General features: G+C 33.5%; 3 protein-coding genes across 5 annotated transcripts; 1 reads left to right on the forward strand and 2 right to left on the reverse strand.

Annotated features, from left to right (window-relative positions):
- Window positions 1-4,315: 4,315 nt before the first annotated feature.
- On the forward strand, window positions 4,316-6,773 carry LOC112274103 (uncharacterized). Of its 3 annotated transcripts, none has more exons than XM_073529935.2 (3): window positions 4,316-4,761; window positions 4,848-5,299; window positions 5,414-6,773. In XM_073529935.2, exons 2-3 carry the CDS (start codon window positions 5,249-5,251, stop codon window positions 5,675-5,677), a joined length of 315 nt encoding a protein of 104 aa, XP_073386036.1. In that variant the 5' UTR covers window positions 4,316-4,761; window positions 4,848-5,248; the 3' UTR covers window positions 5,678-6,773. The 3 variants fall into 2 exon arrangements, 1 of the variants encoding a protein (XP_073386036.1); XR_012216367.2 differs by having other exon boundaries at window positions 4,316-5,299.
- A 6,780-nt stretch (window positions 6,774-13,553) lies between these two features.
- Window positions 13,554-15,574, reverse strand: LOC112274074 (GDSL esterase/lipase At5g14450-like). Its single transcript, XM_090245885.1, has 2 exons — window positions 14,830-15,574; window positions 13,554-14,510 (listed from the first exon to the last, which is right to left on the reverse strand). The coding sequence occupies exons 1-2, from the start codon at window positions 15,467-15,469 to the stop codon at window positions 14,305-14,307; spliced, it is 846 nt and encodes a 281-aa protein (XP_090102011.1). The 5' UTR covers window positions 15,470-15,574; the 3' UTR covers window positions 13,554-14,304.
- Window positions 13,741-14,109, reverse strand: LOC149986773 (GDSL esterase/lipase At4g01130-like). Its single transcript, XM_090245886.1, has one exon. It carries the CDS (start codon window positions 14,107-14,109, stop codon window positions 13,741-13,743), a length of 369 nt encoding a protein of 122 aa, XP_090102012.1.
- Window positions 15,575-15,933: the final 359 nt, after the last annotated feature.

Here is a 15,933-nt window from a genome sequence, read left to right on the forward strand (position 1 = left end):
TATTAACAATATCATTTGCTATCATGGATTGCCAAAAGATATTATATTAGATAGGGGGACTCAATTTATATCAAGATTTTGAAGAATTCTATTCAAGATTTTAAAGGTGGATATAAAGCTTTCTTCAGCTTTTCATTGTTAAAGTAATAGACAAACAGAACGGGTAAATCAAGTTTTGGAGCAATATTTTAGATGTACCATCAATTAATATCAAGATGATTGGACAATTCTTTTACCATTGGCAGAGTTTGCATATAATAATTTGGTACATTCTTCCACTCAACAAACACCTTTCTTTCTCAATTATGGTTATCATCCATGTCTTGATACTTTTGACTTTTTAAAAATTGATGATCCTACGATGAAAGATTTAACAAATTTCTTGTCAAAGCTACATACAATAATGAAGATACAATTAAAGGAAGCTCAAGAACGTAAAAATTCTAATTGGGATGCCTATCATAAGGAACAACCATGATATAATATGGATGATAAGATATGGTTACTTCATTGTAATATCAAGTCTACTTGTCCTTATGATAAATTAGATTTTTGTAGGCTGAGACCTTTTCTTATTTGTGAAAAAATCAATCCTTTTGCCTATTGATTACATCTACTAAAGTCTATGAAGATCCATCCTATATTTTACGTGTCTCTTTTGGAGCCATATAAGATAGTGAATATCTTGGGAAGAAGACAAATGCCACCTTCTCCTATAGAAGTAGATAATAACTAAGAGTTTGAGGTAGAAGAAGTCTTAGACTTAAGGTGGCACCGAAATAGGTTGAAATATCTTGTTCATTGGTGTAGATATGATATTAGTGAATGCACATGGGAGCCATCAAAGAATCTTACAAATATAGCAAAAAAAATTGAAGACTTTCATCAATGACATCCATCAAAACTAAGATGAAGAATAGCAAACCTTTGCCATAAAAGAAACAAGATCAAAGGAAAATAACATTCTACTTTCTATCTTTCATTGTAGCTTCTGTGTATTTGTGATGAGATGGAGCACCAACAACCAATAGATTCAACTCAAGAGCTTTCATTTGTAGACTTACCTGATGAGACATTGCAATTATCACAACCTTCAAGACAACAGAATCAAGATGAAGATCTTCAAGAACGACATGTCCTTCCTCGAATAGATGGTGAGATACAACGTGTTTGATATCACGACCTTGGAAGAGACTCTCGATGTTTAGTGATTTTATTAGAAGTAGGAACAATTCTTGACGCTGTTCCAAATATTTTATTTGAAAGAAGTTACAAAGGCCTCAACAATGACCAAATAACAAGGTAGTCTTTTCGTCGTGGTATGAGATACTATAGATGGTTGTGAGGATCTATTGTTCTCTCCCTATGTTTTATTAGAGGTAAGAACAACTCTTGATGGTGTTCCAAATATTTTGTTTGAAGGAAGTTATGAAGGCCTTAACAATGACCAAATAATAGGATGGTCTTCTTGCCCTAATATGGGACACTAAAGATGGTTGAAAAGACCTATCAACCATCTTTGAAGAGAGCGAAGATCGGAGTATGTAGCAAATGTAATTCGCTGCATCTTAGACTTTTTCAACATATGAAGATCCCTCCTCGTGGAACTCGTCCCTAGAAAGAGGGATAATGTCACGGACATATATATTTACCTCAATAGTTACTTATATGAATAAGTAGAAATAGATAAATATAAAATAATTTCATAAATTTTTTTAGAGAAGCTTCCTAAAAGCTTCATAGATGCGGTTTTGACTTTAGATGTGTTTATAGGTTAGAAACTTAGCCAAAAAGCTAACCATGTATTGGTAGCTTGTGGAACAAGTTATCTCCGTATAGTAGCTTATAGAACAAGTTATCTCTGTATAGTAGCTTGTAGAACAAGCCTACTACGTGGTGCATACATAGATAACTTGCCTTACAAGATAAGACATATGGCTAGCAAAATCAACGCATGTTGGAGGTCGTATAGGATATCGCCACGTAACTCTTAGTTAAATAGTATATATAGAGGCAAGAGTGAAGCCTTCTTCACTCTTGTCAACGCCTTTCTAATCTTAGTCTTGTTTCAAGACTTTCTAGGCTTTTTTGTTTTTGGCAATAACCATTCTAGTTAATATTATATCACCTTTTGAGTGACTTTCTAGTTTTCTTCAGTGATAGAAGAGTGTATTGAGGATTCTCTTTCTTCAAGATTCATGTCCTTAATACAAAGCCCAAAAAGCATTGGACATATCTTACAATTTTTGGAATCTTCCAATTCATAATTGTTTGAATTTTTTTAGGATCCATCATAAGTTCATCATTTGAAATGATATATCCTAAGAAGTTGACTTGAGTAGTGTGGAATACACACTTTTCTAGCTTAGTATAGAGTCCCTCATCTCTTAATTTTTGTAACACACGACAAACATGAAGTTCATGTTCATCTGTGTTCTTAGAATATATCAAGATGTCGTCCAGATAATAGACAACAAAATTATCTAAAAACTCTTGAAAAACATCATTACATTTTTAAGTTCAAAAGGCATGACGTTGTATTTAAAATGCCCATATCTAGTTCGAAATGCAGTCTTCTATTCATCTCTTTCTTTATTACATACTAGATTGTATACTCCCCGTAGATCTATTTTTGAAATGGTAATTCAATTGAAAGATTTTGAAATTTATTTAATTAAAGACATGATTATAAATTGTGATAAAAAAAGTTTAAGTAATTTGTTCCATAGGGATATTTGTAAATAAGAAGTAATTTTGGACTTTTCTTTACAAATTTTGGAATATTAAACAAAGTTTTTATAATGTACATACAATGTTATATCATGTTTATCCAACTACTTAATTTTAGTACTTTGTAAGGGTATCATTGCATGGTTTAGAACCTTATTTGAATAATACAATTATGATTGTAATTAAAATTTTAAACCATTGACATATTCTAGTATTGGTCCTTCATGATTCTTCCAATTGTTATGAAGAGTCTATAGTAATTGTCTATAATATTTATAAATTTGTATGATTATTTTATGTTTCAATCAATGTATATAACACTTTTATTTTAAACATGCATAAGTAACAAGATTGAATTTAAAATAAAACAATGTATGTTAAATTTGACATTAACATATTAAATAATTTAACATAACTTTGTAAATAAAAAAATATGGCAATGTGTACAAAGCAAAACGTGACTCCAAAAAAATGCTCCCACATTTGTTATTTGAGAAACAATAGGTTATATATAAATAATTAACATCCATTGTTACATTAGCTTTCAAATTATCCATGTAATGACACATAAGTAGAAGAAATCATGGCCCCATTGTTTAACATGTCAAGTTTATCCTCTCAAAGAAATCCACATAACATATCAAAGATGATTATAATGTTAAAAACACATTAAAATCAAACCATCATGGAAAAGAAAAAAACATGATTTTTGGTAGAAGTCAATTTTTGTTAAAATATGATAATATAGGTTAAAAATTATATTATAAAATATTAAATGATGTCCAAATCTCTACTAATGAAACATAGTTGGAACAATTGCTATAATTGAGTATACTAATTAGCTCCCATCACTTCTTTATAATTGTGTTGTTTTTGTAGAAAGTAATAGTAAGATCTAGAAATTGGTCTTTAATCCTAGTATTATATTTATTTTACAAATGACATCCTTTACCGGCTCAATAGAAGAGACTTATTGGAGAGAGCATCAAAAATAATGACAACATGAAGAGAAGAAGGAGGAATTCAACACACTTGGAGACAGAGAAAAAGAGAGAGAGCACAATATATGCTCCCACAGAAAAAACAAGTTCAACAAAGCCACCGTCCGCCATTTGGGGGATTGGGATAAAGGACGGGGGCACACGTTGGGAACAAGAAGAAAAGACTGAGGTTGTGTGAATAAGAACATGGGACGGGAGATGGGATCAAGAATGGGGATGAGGGCTAGAAACGGGGAACCGGGGAAGGGGGTACAATGTTGGTTATGATGGGTGGATTGATTTAGACTGGTGGGGTTGATTTAATATTTCAAAGACATTTTATAAAAGTGTTATTTGATATTACAGATTTTAATACTGTGACAATAACTTTCACAAGAAAGGGACTTATAAAACATTTCATTCAAGAGCATTTACTACCTCGTGAGTGGATGAGAGATTGTGGGGCTTGTTAGCACTGAGCGATGCATCGCGTCATGAGCAGCGCCGGCGAGCCGCAGGGCATCATTCAAGCGCCTCTCTGACGGGACAGGCTCACCGGATCATGGATTGCCGGCGCACGAAAAGGAGTTCATGGTCATGTCCGATTGTGACCCGGCGCGATGGGCTCTAGCGGACAGAAATTTTCACATCCTGCCCCTTCTCCCGCAGCCGAAAATATGAGACAAGTATGCTCTATACTGAGGAGCTTATTTGCTTGTGCTGCGTGTAAGAACCACCAGGTCCGATTGCTGATCGCTGGGGGGGATGTGCGCGGTCCTTGCGCAGGATTTGGAATCCAATTCGGGTCGCTTGGCGAAGCAGATCAAGAATTACTGCGACGTGAAGACTGTCAAAGATATGGTACAAGAAAATGAGAGATTCAACAAGCAGATTGTCGAGGATTTGGTGAAGATCGTCAACAAAATGAACGATATGGTGGCAGCTTCGCACACCCAGTTCGTGACGCTGCAGAATATGGTAGCTGACGTCGAAGCGTTGCGTTTGAAGGCCGCGAAGGAGATAAGGAACATGGAAGTACCGCACATACGAGGTAGTTGGCAATCAATTTGTGTTCTGTCTCAGATTAGTCTGCAACTTTCTTCAAGAATGGAATGATCGTCCTGAGATTTACTGCAGATCTGGAGGAAATGATCTTAAAAGCGCATAAAAAGGAAGCACCCACAATGAGATAGTCATGCCACGCCAAGTGGCGCTCACAAACAAGTTGCGGACGCTTGAGAGCCGCTGCGTGGAGCTAAGAGATACCGAGACGAAACTGAGGCGCAGCAAAGAAGCTGTGCAACTTCAATTCGAGAAGGAAATGGAAAATGTAAAATCGAATCTGTTCTTAACGTTTTGATGGTAACAGCGGTTAGAGGATTGAAAACATCTAACCGAAGTTGAATGGACTTCACAGTCAGGATAGGATTATCAGTGAACTTTGGCTCTGCAAGCTGGGCTTTAAATCATGAAGATTCATTCGACAGGCACAAAGACTGGCAAAGGAGGCCAGCTAGCAGGCGGAATTGCATGCAGCAATGCGGTGCAAGCAAACGGTGGAACAGAAAGAGCTAATCCAAATATACGAGGTTTGCTATCCTAGTTCCGATTAAGTTTCCATTGTTAAGTGCCTAGCCAGCTCACTGTGCCAAATAGACACACATGAGAACGAGGCGTAAACTTTTTAGCTGTGGCTCATGTAGGGCGAGAGCATGGAGCTGGAGCTTGCCGTTCAGAGGAAGATAATGGAGCCGATGCAGAAGCAACTGCTTGAGCTGGAGAAGCATCAAGTCAAGGGATTGCTTGAAATGGAAAAATCGGAAGAATCGGACAAGGACAAGCTTGCCGAGCTTGAAGCTGAGCTGGAGATGAATCAAGTCATGGTCAATGCGCTGTCCACGATTGAGCGAACAGCGAATGGACTCGAGGAGGCAAATAAAGTCGCCGTAGACGTGAGTTTCTCTTAGTTTAGAATAAGACTTCTCTTTTGGGGTGAATGACGTACCAGCCTTTCGTATCTCTAACCCTACATCAGTTGTTGAAAACGTATGGAGACGAGACTATTGTTGGCATCAAGTACGCGGGATCAATCAAAAAAGCACCATGGATAGCTGCTTGCAAGAGGAAATACCATCCTGACAGTTGTGAAGAGGCAGCGTCAAAAATGATATCTGAATGGGAACAACGGTTGAAGGATCCGAAGTGTCACCCATTTACGACGGTGGGCGTTGGAGGGGACAACTGGAAGGTGATTTTGCAAGTTCTGGATGAGTATTTTTATGCTCGAGTTGAAAGCCTAAGCATGGTAAATTGCATTGTTTTGAATGGACTGAGGGGAAGTTGAAAACGATTTGCGGCGGCTTTCGAACTGTTCAGCGAATCATTAATAAGAATGATAAATTCCTGAAGGAGCTGAACCAGAATTTGGGGATGGAGGTTCTGCAAACAGTGACAACTGCACTCATGGAGATGGAGGAATACAACGCTAGTGGTCGGCCTTTGATGGCGGTAGCCTGGGACTTTCGGAAGAACCAGCAAACTTCTTTGAAGAAAGTTCAACTTTACTTCAAGGAAATCCTTGAATCTAATAGATGGAGGTTTGGTGCAAAGAAGAAGCGCATCGCATAATTCTGCTGGTAGAGCTGGTAGAGCTGGTAGAGCTGCTTTTGTAAAAATGTTTGGATGCTGTAGTAGCCTGATCTTCAACAATGCCAGACTCAAAGCTATACATCAGTTGTACCTTGCCAGAAAGTCTCGAAGCTCGAATTATGCATGGTTTAATTTGATAGCGGATTAAGGACTTGGTAATCGTTAATGACTAACGACAAGAATTTTCTCGTAGATCGTGTATATTGTTCACAGATGCGCAAGTTGCATTTAGATCGTTAATGAAGTATCAAGATTCTATGAGGATCCGTCTTCGAAAAGGGCTGCCATGCTCATAGGATGTACCCTTCGACCTCTACAGACTAGATTTTGTTCTGTGGAAACAATTGTCATATTGTGACTACGTTGCAACCAACTGCTCAGGACAGAAAAGTTGTTCACATTTCCTTCTTTCTGTATTACCATGCAATGAGGTTAACATATATATGTTTTAAATAGTTTTATTGAAAATTAAAATTTATACTTATATTTATATTTTTATTATAATTAAAAGATCATAAATTAAATTTATCAATATATATTATTTATTTCTTATTTTAAAATAAGAAATAGTTAAAAAAATATTTTTGTCTTAGAATTGTAAAATTCACATACATATTATAAGAATAGATAGAGTTTTTTTTTGTAGACTTATGTGTAGAAAGATATTAGTAATATTTAAATATTACCTTTTAATTATTTATGTGAAAAAAATTAAAATAAGAATATTATAATATATTTGATCAATACAATGATATAAGGATTTCAAAGATAGATACATAAATTCTTCTACCTCTTTTTTACTACCTGGGAGCTAAAATAGATTCCTTGTAATTGGTATTTTATTAAAAAAACATATAATAATTCATCATGCTTGAATTGTTTAATTAATTGCATTTGCACTTGGAATCCATTTATATAATCATCCTAAATTCATTCAATGTAATTCAATCAATAAAATAATTTCATATCATATATGTTAGAATTATTCATCCTAAAATATTCTTCTAATACAAAAGTTCATCCATTAGTAAAAATATTTATCTAAAATAGAAGTTCATCTATATAAAATATTCACTCAATATTAAACTTCAATTACTCAAAAATTCTCATAAAAAGTAGAGGACATTGAAGATGAGCATGAATAGAAGGAAGACAATTGTCGAGCAACAAGGAAGGAAATCTTGTTAAATAGATTATGAATGGCATATTCGAATACAAAATATTAAGATACAAAACATTAGAATAGTATTGGTTTTTGAGACACTTATTCAAAGTAGATAAACACCTATGCTTGCAAACAACAAAGGTACTAAATCCATACTAGAGGTAGTAATCAAGCAAAATATTTTTCTTGTGACCAAAAATATGTAGTTGTAAGGTTTTCAAGTTTCATAGATAGTTAAAATTATTATAAAATATTAAAAAGTGTTATCTAATCTTGCTTGAAATCTACTCTTTTTTTTCATTACAACATTTAATTCTTTAGAAAAACTTACATAGGCTATCTTAGGTGTGAAGGAATAGGAACATATAACTAACACTTTAAGAAGATAAAAATGTCATCAAAACTTTTTTTTTTTGTTGAATTATGATTAAAAATTTACCTATAAATATTGATTAACTATAGATTGACTAGATACAAGCATATAACCAAAGACAATAAGACCAAAAGAGGGTTGAAATAACAACACAAGAAAACAAAGAAATAGTGCTAAAATAACACTAATTAGACTTAAAGAGTACCTCCATCCCATAAAAAGGGAGATCACACACTTGTAGTTAAGATTGCAAGAAGAACATAAGTATTAATCATAATAGAAAAATATTGAGTTCACTTAAATTAATGACTTGAAAGAATCATAATAGAGATTATTGAAGATGGAAATCTAAAATCAATAAGAATGACAATTATTAGTCACAAAAATAATAATTATTAATCACAAACACCAATATGGAAAGCATTGACAACAACTGCCATACAAAGACAACATTGAGTTAGAATCCATACAAGTATTGACTAACAACTTGAAGAGAAACAAAGAGATATTCCAAAAAGAATACCATTATTGTGATGTAGACCACTAAATTATTAAACAATAGGAATTCATATGCATTTTGTCTACTTTAAGTATACAATTAGATTGATATTAATATGATGTTGTTTTAGTTTATATATTTATTTGCATTAGTAGAAGACCAACTATTAGATTGACAACTAAGAAGGTTTAGTAATAAGGATTAGGACAAGGATAGGATAGACTATATGTAATGGCTTATCAACATGGAGACAACTAGAAGTTATCTTGGAGATAAATGGGAGTCATCTTAGAGACAACTGAGAGACATCTTGGAGAAATCTTGATGAGATCTTAGTAAAATCTTAGTAATATTTTTGAAGTATTAATGTGATTTAAGGAAGTGAGGAGAGGCACAAAGGACATTGCTATTATATCTATTATTTTGGCTAATAAAGAAGGTAGGTTTTAGGTCTCAATTTGGAATTTATTGTAATTAATTAGAGTCTTTAATTAGAATAAACTTCCAAGATAATATTTAAAACAAGTCTATCCATATTTTCATAATATTCGACGACAAAAACTAATCAAGTTATGGAGAAACAAAGTGCTACAACTTTGAGGGATTAGAACTTAGTCTCTATGGTAATGAAACTTAGAGTATATTTATTTTTATCAAGTCAAAAAAATAGATGAAATATTTTATGATATTATAATATATTTTTTAGGAGAAATAAACTAAAGATTAATTAAGTATAAAATTGTGAAGAAAAAGTAGAGACTAGAAAGTTAGCTTAATGGATTTTCTCACTATAAATGTTTTAAGTCATCAATTACTTTTAAAATTATAATTTCAAGTAGAGATAAGATATGTGATTTTTTGCAAAAGGTTTCAGATTATTCCATTGATTTTATATTGAGTTATATAAGTTCAAAGTGAGGTAGATTATGATAGGTATAAGTAAAGGATTTGGTTATAATTTAGTATAAATAAGTACAAAAGAGAGTGTAGAAACTAACTAAGATATATATAAGCAACAAAGATTTCTAAAACAAGATGCTTTAAGCTTTCTTGGATTAACAACAAACTTTTTGATATTGCCGCAAGTTATTATAGAAGAATTAGAGAAAAAACACAAGGAGTGACTACAATATAAGCTGCATGCTACAACACTAACTACAAGAGGAGAAAAAAAAAATATTCCAAAATACATAGAAAATCAAATTATTTTCAATTACAGCCTCTTCAAAAGTATTTAAATTTCTTTAGCCACAAAATTTTTATCTTCAAAAGAAGTAGCTTTATTCTTCTTCAAAACCTTCATCTATTTTTATTTATATTCATGAGAAATACTAAATATTTTTTTAAAGCCACTATATTTGTAAAAGATGATAATCCTAATAGAATATGTAATTTTTTAATATTAAATAAGATTAGATCTAGAAGTACAAAATATATTAAAAAATTCATATATTTGAAGATATGATATGATACAATTATGACTTGCAAGTTGACACAAATGTGGTATAATAATAGCTTAATGATATTTTTTTTATTGATTTAATAAAACTAACTTGTAATATTTATTTAAATTTTTTATTTTCTATTAATTGGAGTTGGAGATTTATATGCCATTCTTTTTGCCTAATTTTTTTGGCATCAAGAATCAAAGATATATAATATTAAGCCATTTTAAGTGGTACACTCTTTAAATCTTTTTATGATTAACCTAATACAACTTAATACTCTTTGATCAATTTTTGATATTTAGAAGTCTCAATTTAACTTAAGTGAGCACCAATTTTAATATTTTTGGTTTCTTTTCCATTATATGATATATTTATGATCTTTTATTTTTTTTCTTGTATTAGAGATTATTCAAAAGAGTTTTTATATCAATTAATTTGTATAGGAAGGTAGTTTATAATTATATTTTAAATAATTATTTTTAATGAGATATTTTAAAGTCAAAGAAATTAAACTAAATTATTATCTAATTTAAAGACTTCAATGTATTTTTTTAAGGTTCCATCCATATTTATTCCAAAGACTTGGAATTTTTTAACCTTTATAATCTTAATTATATCTTTTAAAATATTAATTATTTCATAATAATCAAAATTAGAATTTGGATGGTCATACAACTATTTTTTAAATTCTTCATCATCCTTTCAATGATAAAAGTTTGAATCTAAATATTATATTTTTTTAGATTCTTCTTCAATTGAACAACTTTAATTTGAGTCTAATAGAATACTCCATCATATGAAGTAATAATAGGATTAATATTATATTTATTTAAGATTGGTTGTATGAAGATCTTGGTTTTTTTATTCCAAAGGCCTAAGGTGATGTAGCATTTTTCTCTTCTTAAATTTATTAAGGGTTTTGAATCCCTCAATTAAGGCCGATCTAATCTTTTGATGTATGCATTTGAATAATATGATATATCAAAATATATTCTTTTCTATCAATTAATATTTTTCAATTCTTAATTTGACCAACTGGTATAGATGGAATTTAATTTGCCATTTTGATAACAAAAAATAATAGACTAATGACACTTGATATCAATTTTTCAATTATTTGAAAAGGCATAATATTTAAACTACTTCCACCTTTTATTATAATATATGGAATAATTTTAAATATAATAGTAATTTTAATTTCTATTCCTTTCACATCACTTTATTTTGAGTAAGCATCTATTTTAGCTGTCACTCTTATTTTGGACTTCTTTTTATTTCTAATTAAAATCTATATTTTAAGTATCTTTCTAATTCTTGGAAAAATTTCTAATAATTGAGGAAATATAATATTTTCTTTCAATCTAATAAGATCAATCCATAAGTCATAATACCATGAATTAAGATTATCTACCTATTTGTTTGGTTTAAGAAATTTGGAGGTTGAAATTTTAAGACCTTCTCAAATATGATTATGAAGATTGGTACTTGATTCATATTTAATATCAAGAATTTGGAAGAATAAGTCTTCCACCAAAAAATAAAATTTCAGGAATATAATTATATTATCACAAGTTGATTTGATGGTCTATTGAATAATCCATTCTAATTTTGAAAAAAAAAATGAGTTCTTTGAAGTATCATCTTCTTCATTTTGATGGATGAGTATAGTTGCAGGTTTAGACCTAGTCATTATGATAAGGGCAAATACTACTTATAAACCTTGCTTCTTTGGTCAACTCTTTTCATATATGATAAAATTTAATTCACAAGGAATGGATTAATTAATTATTGTAGATAAAGTATTATTATTTTTATTCAATTTTCTTATAGATTTAATTATAGATCTCATATTTTGAGAGCCTTGACTATGTTGTAGTTAATTAGGTAGAGCTCGATCTTGATTTTGGCCTTCATTAGGATTAAGTGGAATATATTAGAAATTTATTTGGAATCCATTGGGTGTATTTTTATTTTGCCTATTATTGTCATAATCATAATATAGATTTTAGAACCTTAAGTGGTTGTCTTGCTCCTAGAAAATTATCATATGATTATTGCACATAGTTTTCAAGTAGAGGTTGTAAAGAAATAACTTGATCTAGTTTCTAACAAAATTTTGTAAGATGATTATTATCACAATTTTCATATTTTAATTGGTTTTCTTTCAAATATTGACCAAATAGGTATCTCTTTTTATAAAAAGCATGGAATTTTGGACTTTATTATAATTGACCTTAAGGGCCTTAGTTACAAGAGATATAATATTATTGCTTAGATTTATAATGTTGAAAAGATTGATTTTTATATGGAAACATATATAATTGATAGTGTTGCTTTTGCAAGAGCATAGAATTGTAAAATTGAGTCAAATGCCTTGGTTGACTACAACGGATGTACTATAAATCAGTAGCATATATTCTTGATTCAATGGATAGAAGAAATAAATTTAAATTAGAGTTTTTAACTAATCTTGTCAATTTTTCTATCATCAATTTGATTTAATGAGCTATTTGATTTTGGAATTCTTATTGAGATGATCTATTTTTTTTTTGTACATTTTATTTTTATCTATTATTACCAAAAAGATATATCAATACTTATTGAAGAGGTGGGCTTCAAGTATTAAAGGATTAAAGATAAAGATTTATAGTTGAAAGGAATAATGTACATTATTCATGCACATGAGAACTTGATGCATGTAGAATTGTAAGATGAATAGATATGAAACTAAAGATGTAATGATCTTTCTAGTACCACAACTATTCTTGTTTTTTGTTTATTTACTCGACTTTTCTTTTCATAATTTTGGCTACTATCAAATCTTTATGATGCACATGGAATGTTTTTTTTAATAACTTCTTCTTTAGAAAATCCTGGGATATATAAATATTTATAAATAATATTTGTAAGCTAGGTTCCTACAAACATTGTTATAACTGATTCAAAGCGCCAGATGTAAGAAATAATATCTTCATCTTTTTTTTTTTTGTCTAATCCAGGATAAAAAATTAAAATAATACGTTGCTTCACTTTTGGCCAAAATTTCTCTAATAAAGCTTGTTCAAACATGTTTTAATTTAAAAAAGTGTTGCTTAAGTAATTGTGATATGATTCATAAGTACTATCTTTTAATTTGGTTAGAATTTACACTTATCTCAACTTTTATCCTACTTAAAAATGATTTCTTCCAACAAGAAAGGAAAGCACAACAAAAATAATTTAAAAAAAGAATACTTGTTTCAGTATCATCCTAAGCAATATCTTTTTTTATTGATTATTATATAGAACAATCTTATATAGTAGTGATCCTAATCAATACTAATGTAAAGAAAATTCATCACTGTGTCAGCAAGGATCCTCCATATTTTTTCTTCCTTCACACTAAAGTTGTTGGAGAATTATCCACTATATAGTTCACAACAAAACATTATAATACAAAAAAATTCTTTGTAATCAATTCACACCAATTTGTAGAAAAACTTACCCAATTGCATTGCCACCCAATCTATCATTGATTAATGGAAGACCAACAAAATCCTACAATAATCCCCTCTAATCAAGCACAAAACAGGGTTTTCAAAGGCAAGATTTGAAGGTTAAAAGTTACAATCACATTCTATTTTACATATACTAACATGAATATTTTCAAATTGTTAAATTTTGTGTTATGTATTTGAATAAAAAATCATATATAGTCCACACATGCATATAAGAAACCAATTCATCATAAATTTAAACATCAAAAAACAATCACCATCACAGAATTTGACATCCGTAAAAACCTTCACTCACAATGATGCAAAACAACCGAGCATGTAAGGAACTTGTAAATCTACACCTCACTGGCAGTAAAAAAATATCACTGAAAACTTTACAGAGTGAAAATCTGTTAGCATTCAAGAGATACTACAACAGTCGACTCCATTGGCCTCGCGTTCGTGGCGGATACACTCACTCTGTTGCGCTGGCTTCTTCAGCATGTCCTTGTACACTCCGTACCTATCTGCGTAGTACAGCTTCGCGGCGGAGTACTTCTGGCACAGCGCCTCCACTCTTTCGCCGAGCAAGTTGTTGTGGGCCTGCGATATCTTGTTCAGCTCGCTCAAATACCCGTACTCATCGTACTTGGCTTGAGATCCTCCGTGCACAATCAGCATGGCGGGCATGCAACCCAGAGGAGGCTGGTTCTGGATCAGGATCTCCGTGGCTAGGGGCATCAGCATAGTGGGGAATCCGGGAGGTGTGAACTCCATCACTGCCAGCATCTTCTCGATGTGCTCCTCGATGGCCTTCACCACCTCAGGCACGATCTTCCGGGTCTGACTCACGGTCAGCTTCTTGTCGTATAGGCTGAAGAAGTAGTCCTAGTATCGGGCTCACACTGTGTACAGCAACGAGTTGACGATGGCCAGCTTCGGGAGGCCCTGCACCAGTCTCCTGTCCGGGTTGTACCCTGGAGACTAGTAGTACCACAGACGAATTTTGTACCGCTGGAACCATTGCTGCAGCAAATCCGAGGAGAACGGAGTGCTGAACTTGTCCTCCGCGTTCCACCCCTTGACAGGCCTCACGGAACCTCCGGACGCGGCGAAGTTGGAGCCATAGGTGAAATCTCTGGCGGTTGATCTCAAGATGGCATAGTTGGGGCGCCTCCTCACCTTCAAAGCTGCACCACCACCAGCACATCTCCCCACATCAGTGAACTATCCTAAACAAACATGACAGCGCCAATTCGTAATCGCCTAATGAAGCTCCTGCCCCACATTACACGTTAAACATGAATTTATCCAATTCTCATCCTTTCACGCTCGAGGAGGTGATTCAACAACACGATTGACATATCCTTGCGTCGATGAGACAGCAGAACCCCGACCTTCTGGGGCCTGGAGCGACACGAGCCTGGATGGTTCGATATTGGGCCTTTCAGCAAACAAATTTCCGCCAGAAAAGAACGACTTGGGAGAAGAGAGTTCGGACCGACGCACCAAGGAAGTCGATGAATATTTTGCCGTCCGTGTATCGATCTGCAGCGTGCATGGGAAAAGTGACGTCGTAGGGGTCCATCTCGGACTGTTGGAACTTGTCAGGAAAGGCAGAGATGTTGATGCCGACGTTGGTGAAAGAGTCTTCGAACCCGTAAATCGCCGGATAGGAGCAGTTGGGTAATAAATCCAGCACAGAAACCATGTGCAGGGCGTAGAGGAGCACGGCCCTCAAGCACCACATGGTCAATCTGCCCATGCTTCTGCTTCGACCCAATCCCAATTGGTGGCAGTGTCCATCAGCTGCCTCGGCTTTTCTCGAAAAAATTTCGCTTGACTTGGTGAAAAGCAATCGTACTCCACAGCTGGTGAGCTTGCAGATTGCAGAAGTGTTTGTTATGTTGTGTTCGAGTGTGCAGGCACCGCGCGTGATATGTATGCCATGGCGAGTGGAGTGACGATGAATTTTCATGCGCTGGCCGTCGACTGAACCTTGAGAGGAACGTTTCGGCGCGTGGAAAATCCGGAGACGCGCCGAGGTAGTGGAAGGAGCATCGGCAACGGGGAGAAATGGTGCACCATGAATTTCCGAGGCGGCTGCTGCCAATTGATGAGGTGAGTTCGTTGGGCAAGCGAGATGCATCGAAAGCGGCGTCTCGACTGGGTTACTCCCACGCCGTGAGACACGTTGGCAATAATTCAACACTGGACCGTCATGGACATGTGAATATCAAGCAGAAGAGGGAGACTCCCCTTAGACTCGTAGTTGAATCCGTTGGTGGCCAAACATATAGCCACGTTGGAGCTACGTAATCCTTCCTCTCTGCTGAATTTATTCAAATTTCTCCGTCCCCCTTCTAAGGAAATATGAACCCCAACGTCGATTCAAACATCGATCGCCACTCAACGGCTGATATACTTTCGTGCTGAATGTCATGATGAATGTCAATTTCGTTTGAACTCTTTCAGAAAAGATTGTCACTAAAAAGAAAAACAACGTGGATATAGAATCTGAATCTAGGGGAACCCCATTCGGTCATTCCTGCTGTTTATGGAGGTCATTGAAAAAATTGGAGACTTTACAAGTCAGTGGGGACTTTAAAGTAT

This window comes from Physcomitrium patens, chromosome 21, assembly GCF_059467195.1.
Source record: "Physcomitrium patens ecotype Gransden chromosome 21, ASM5946719v1, whole genome shotgun sequence".
Classification (NCBI taxonomy): domain Eukaryota; kingdom Viridiplantae; phylum Streptophyta; class Bryopsida; order Funariales; family Funariaceae; genus Physcomitrium; species Physcomitrium patens.

Bases quoted from the DNA above. Each gene is read 5' to 3' on its own strand.
- LOC112274074 (XM_090245885.1), bottom strand. From the start codon at position 15,469: ATGCATCTCGCTTGCCCAACGAACTCACCTCATCAATTGGCAGCAGCC. The intron at 14,511-14,829 runs GTGCGTCGGTCC...GTGGTGGTGCAG, and splicing joins AATATTCATCGACTTCCTTG to CTTTGAAGGTGAGGAGGCGC.
- LOC112274103 (XM_073529935.2), top strand. From the start codon at position 5,249: ATGCGGTGCAAGCAAACGGTGGAACAGAAAGAGCTAATCCAAATATAC. The intron at 5,300-5,413 runs GTTTGCTATCCT...TGGCTCATGTAG, and splicing joins AGCTAATCCAAATATACGAG to GGCGAGAGCATGGAGCTGGA.
- LOC149986773 (XM_090245886.1), bottom strand. From the start codon at position 14,109: ATGCTGGCAGTGATGGAGTTCACACCTCCCGGATTCCCCACTATGCTG.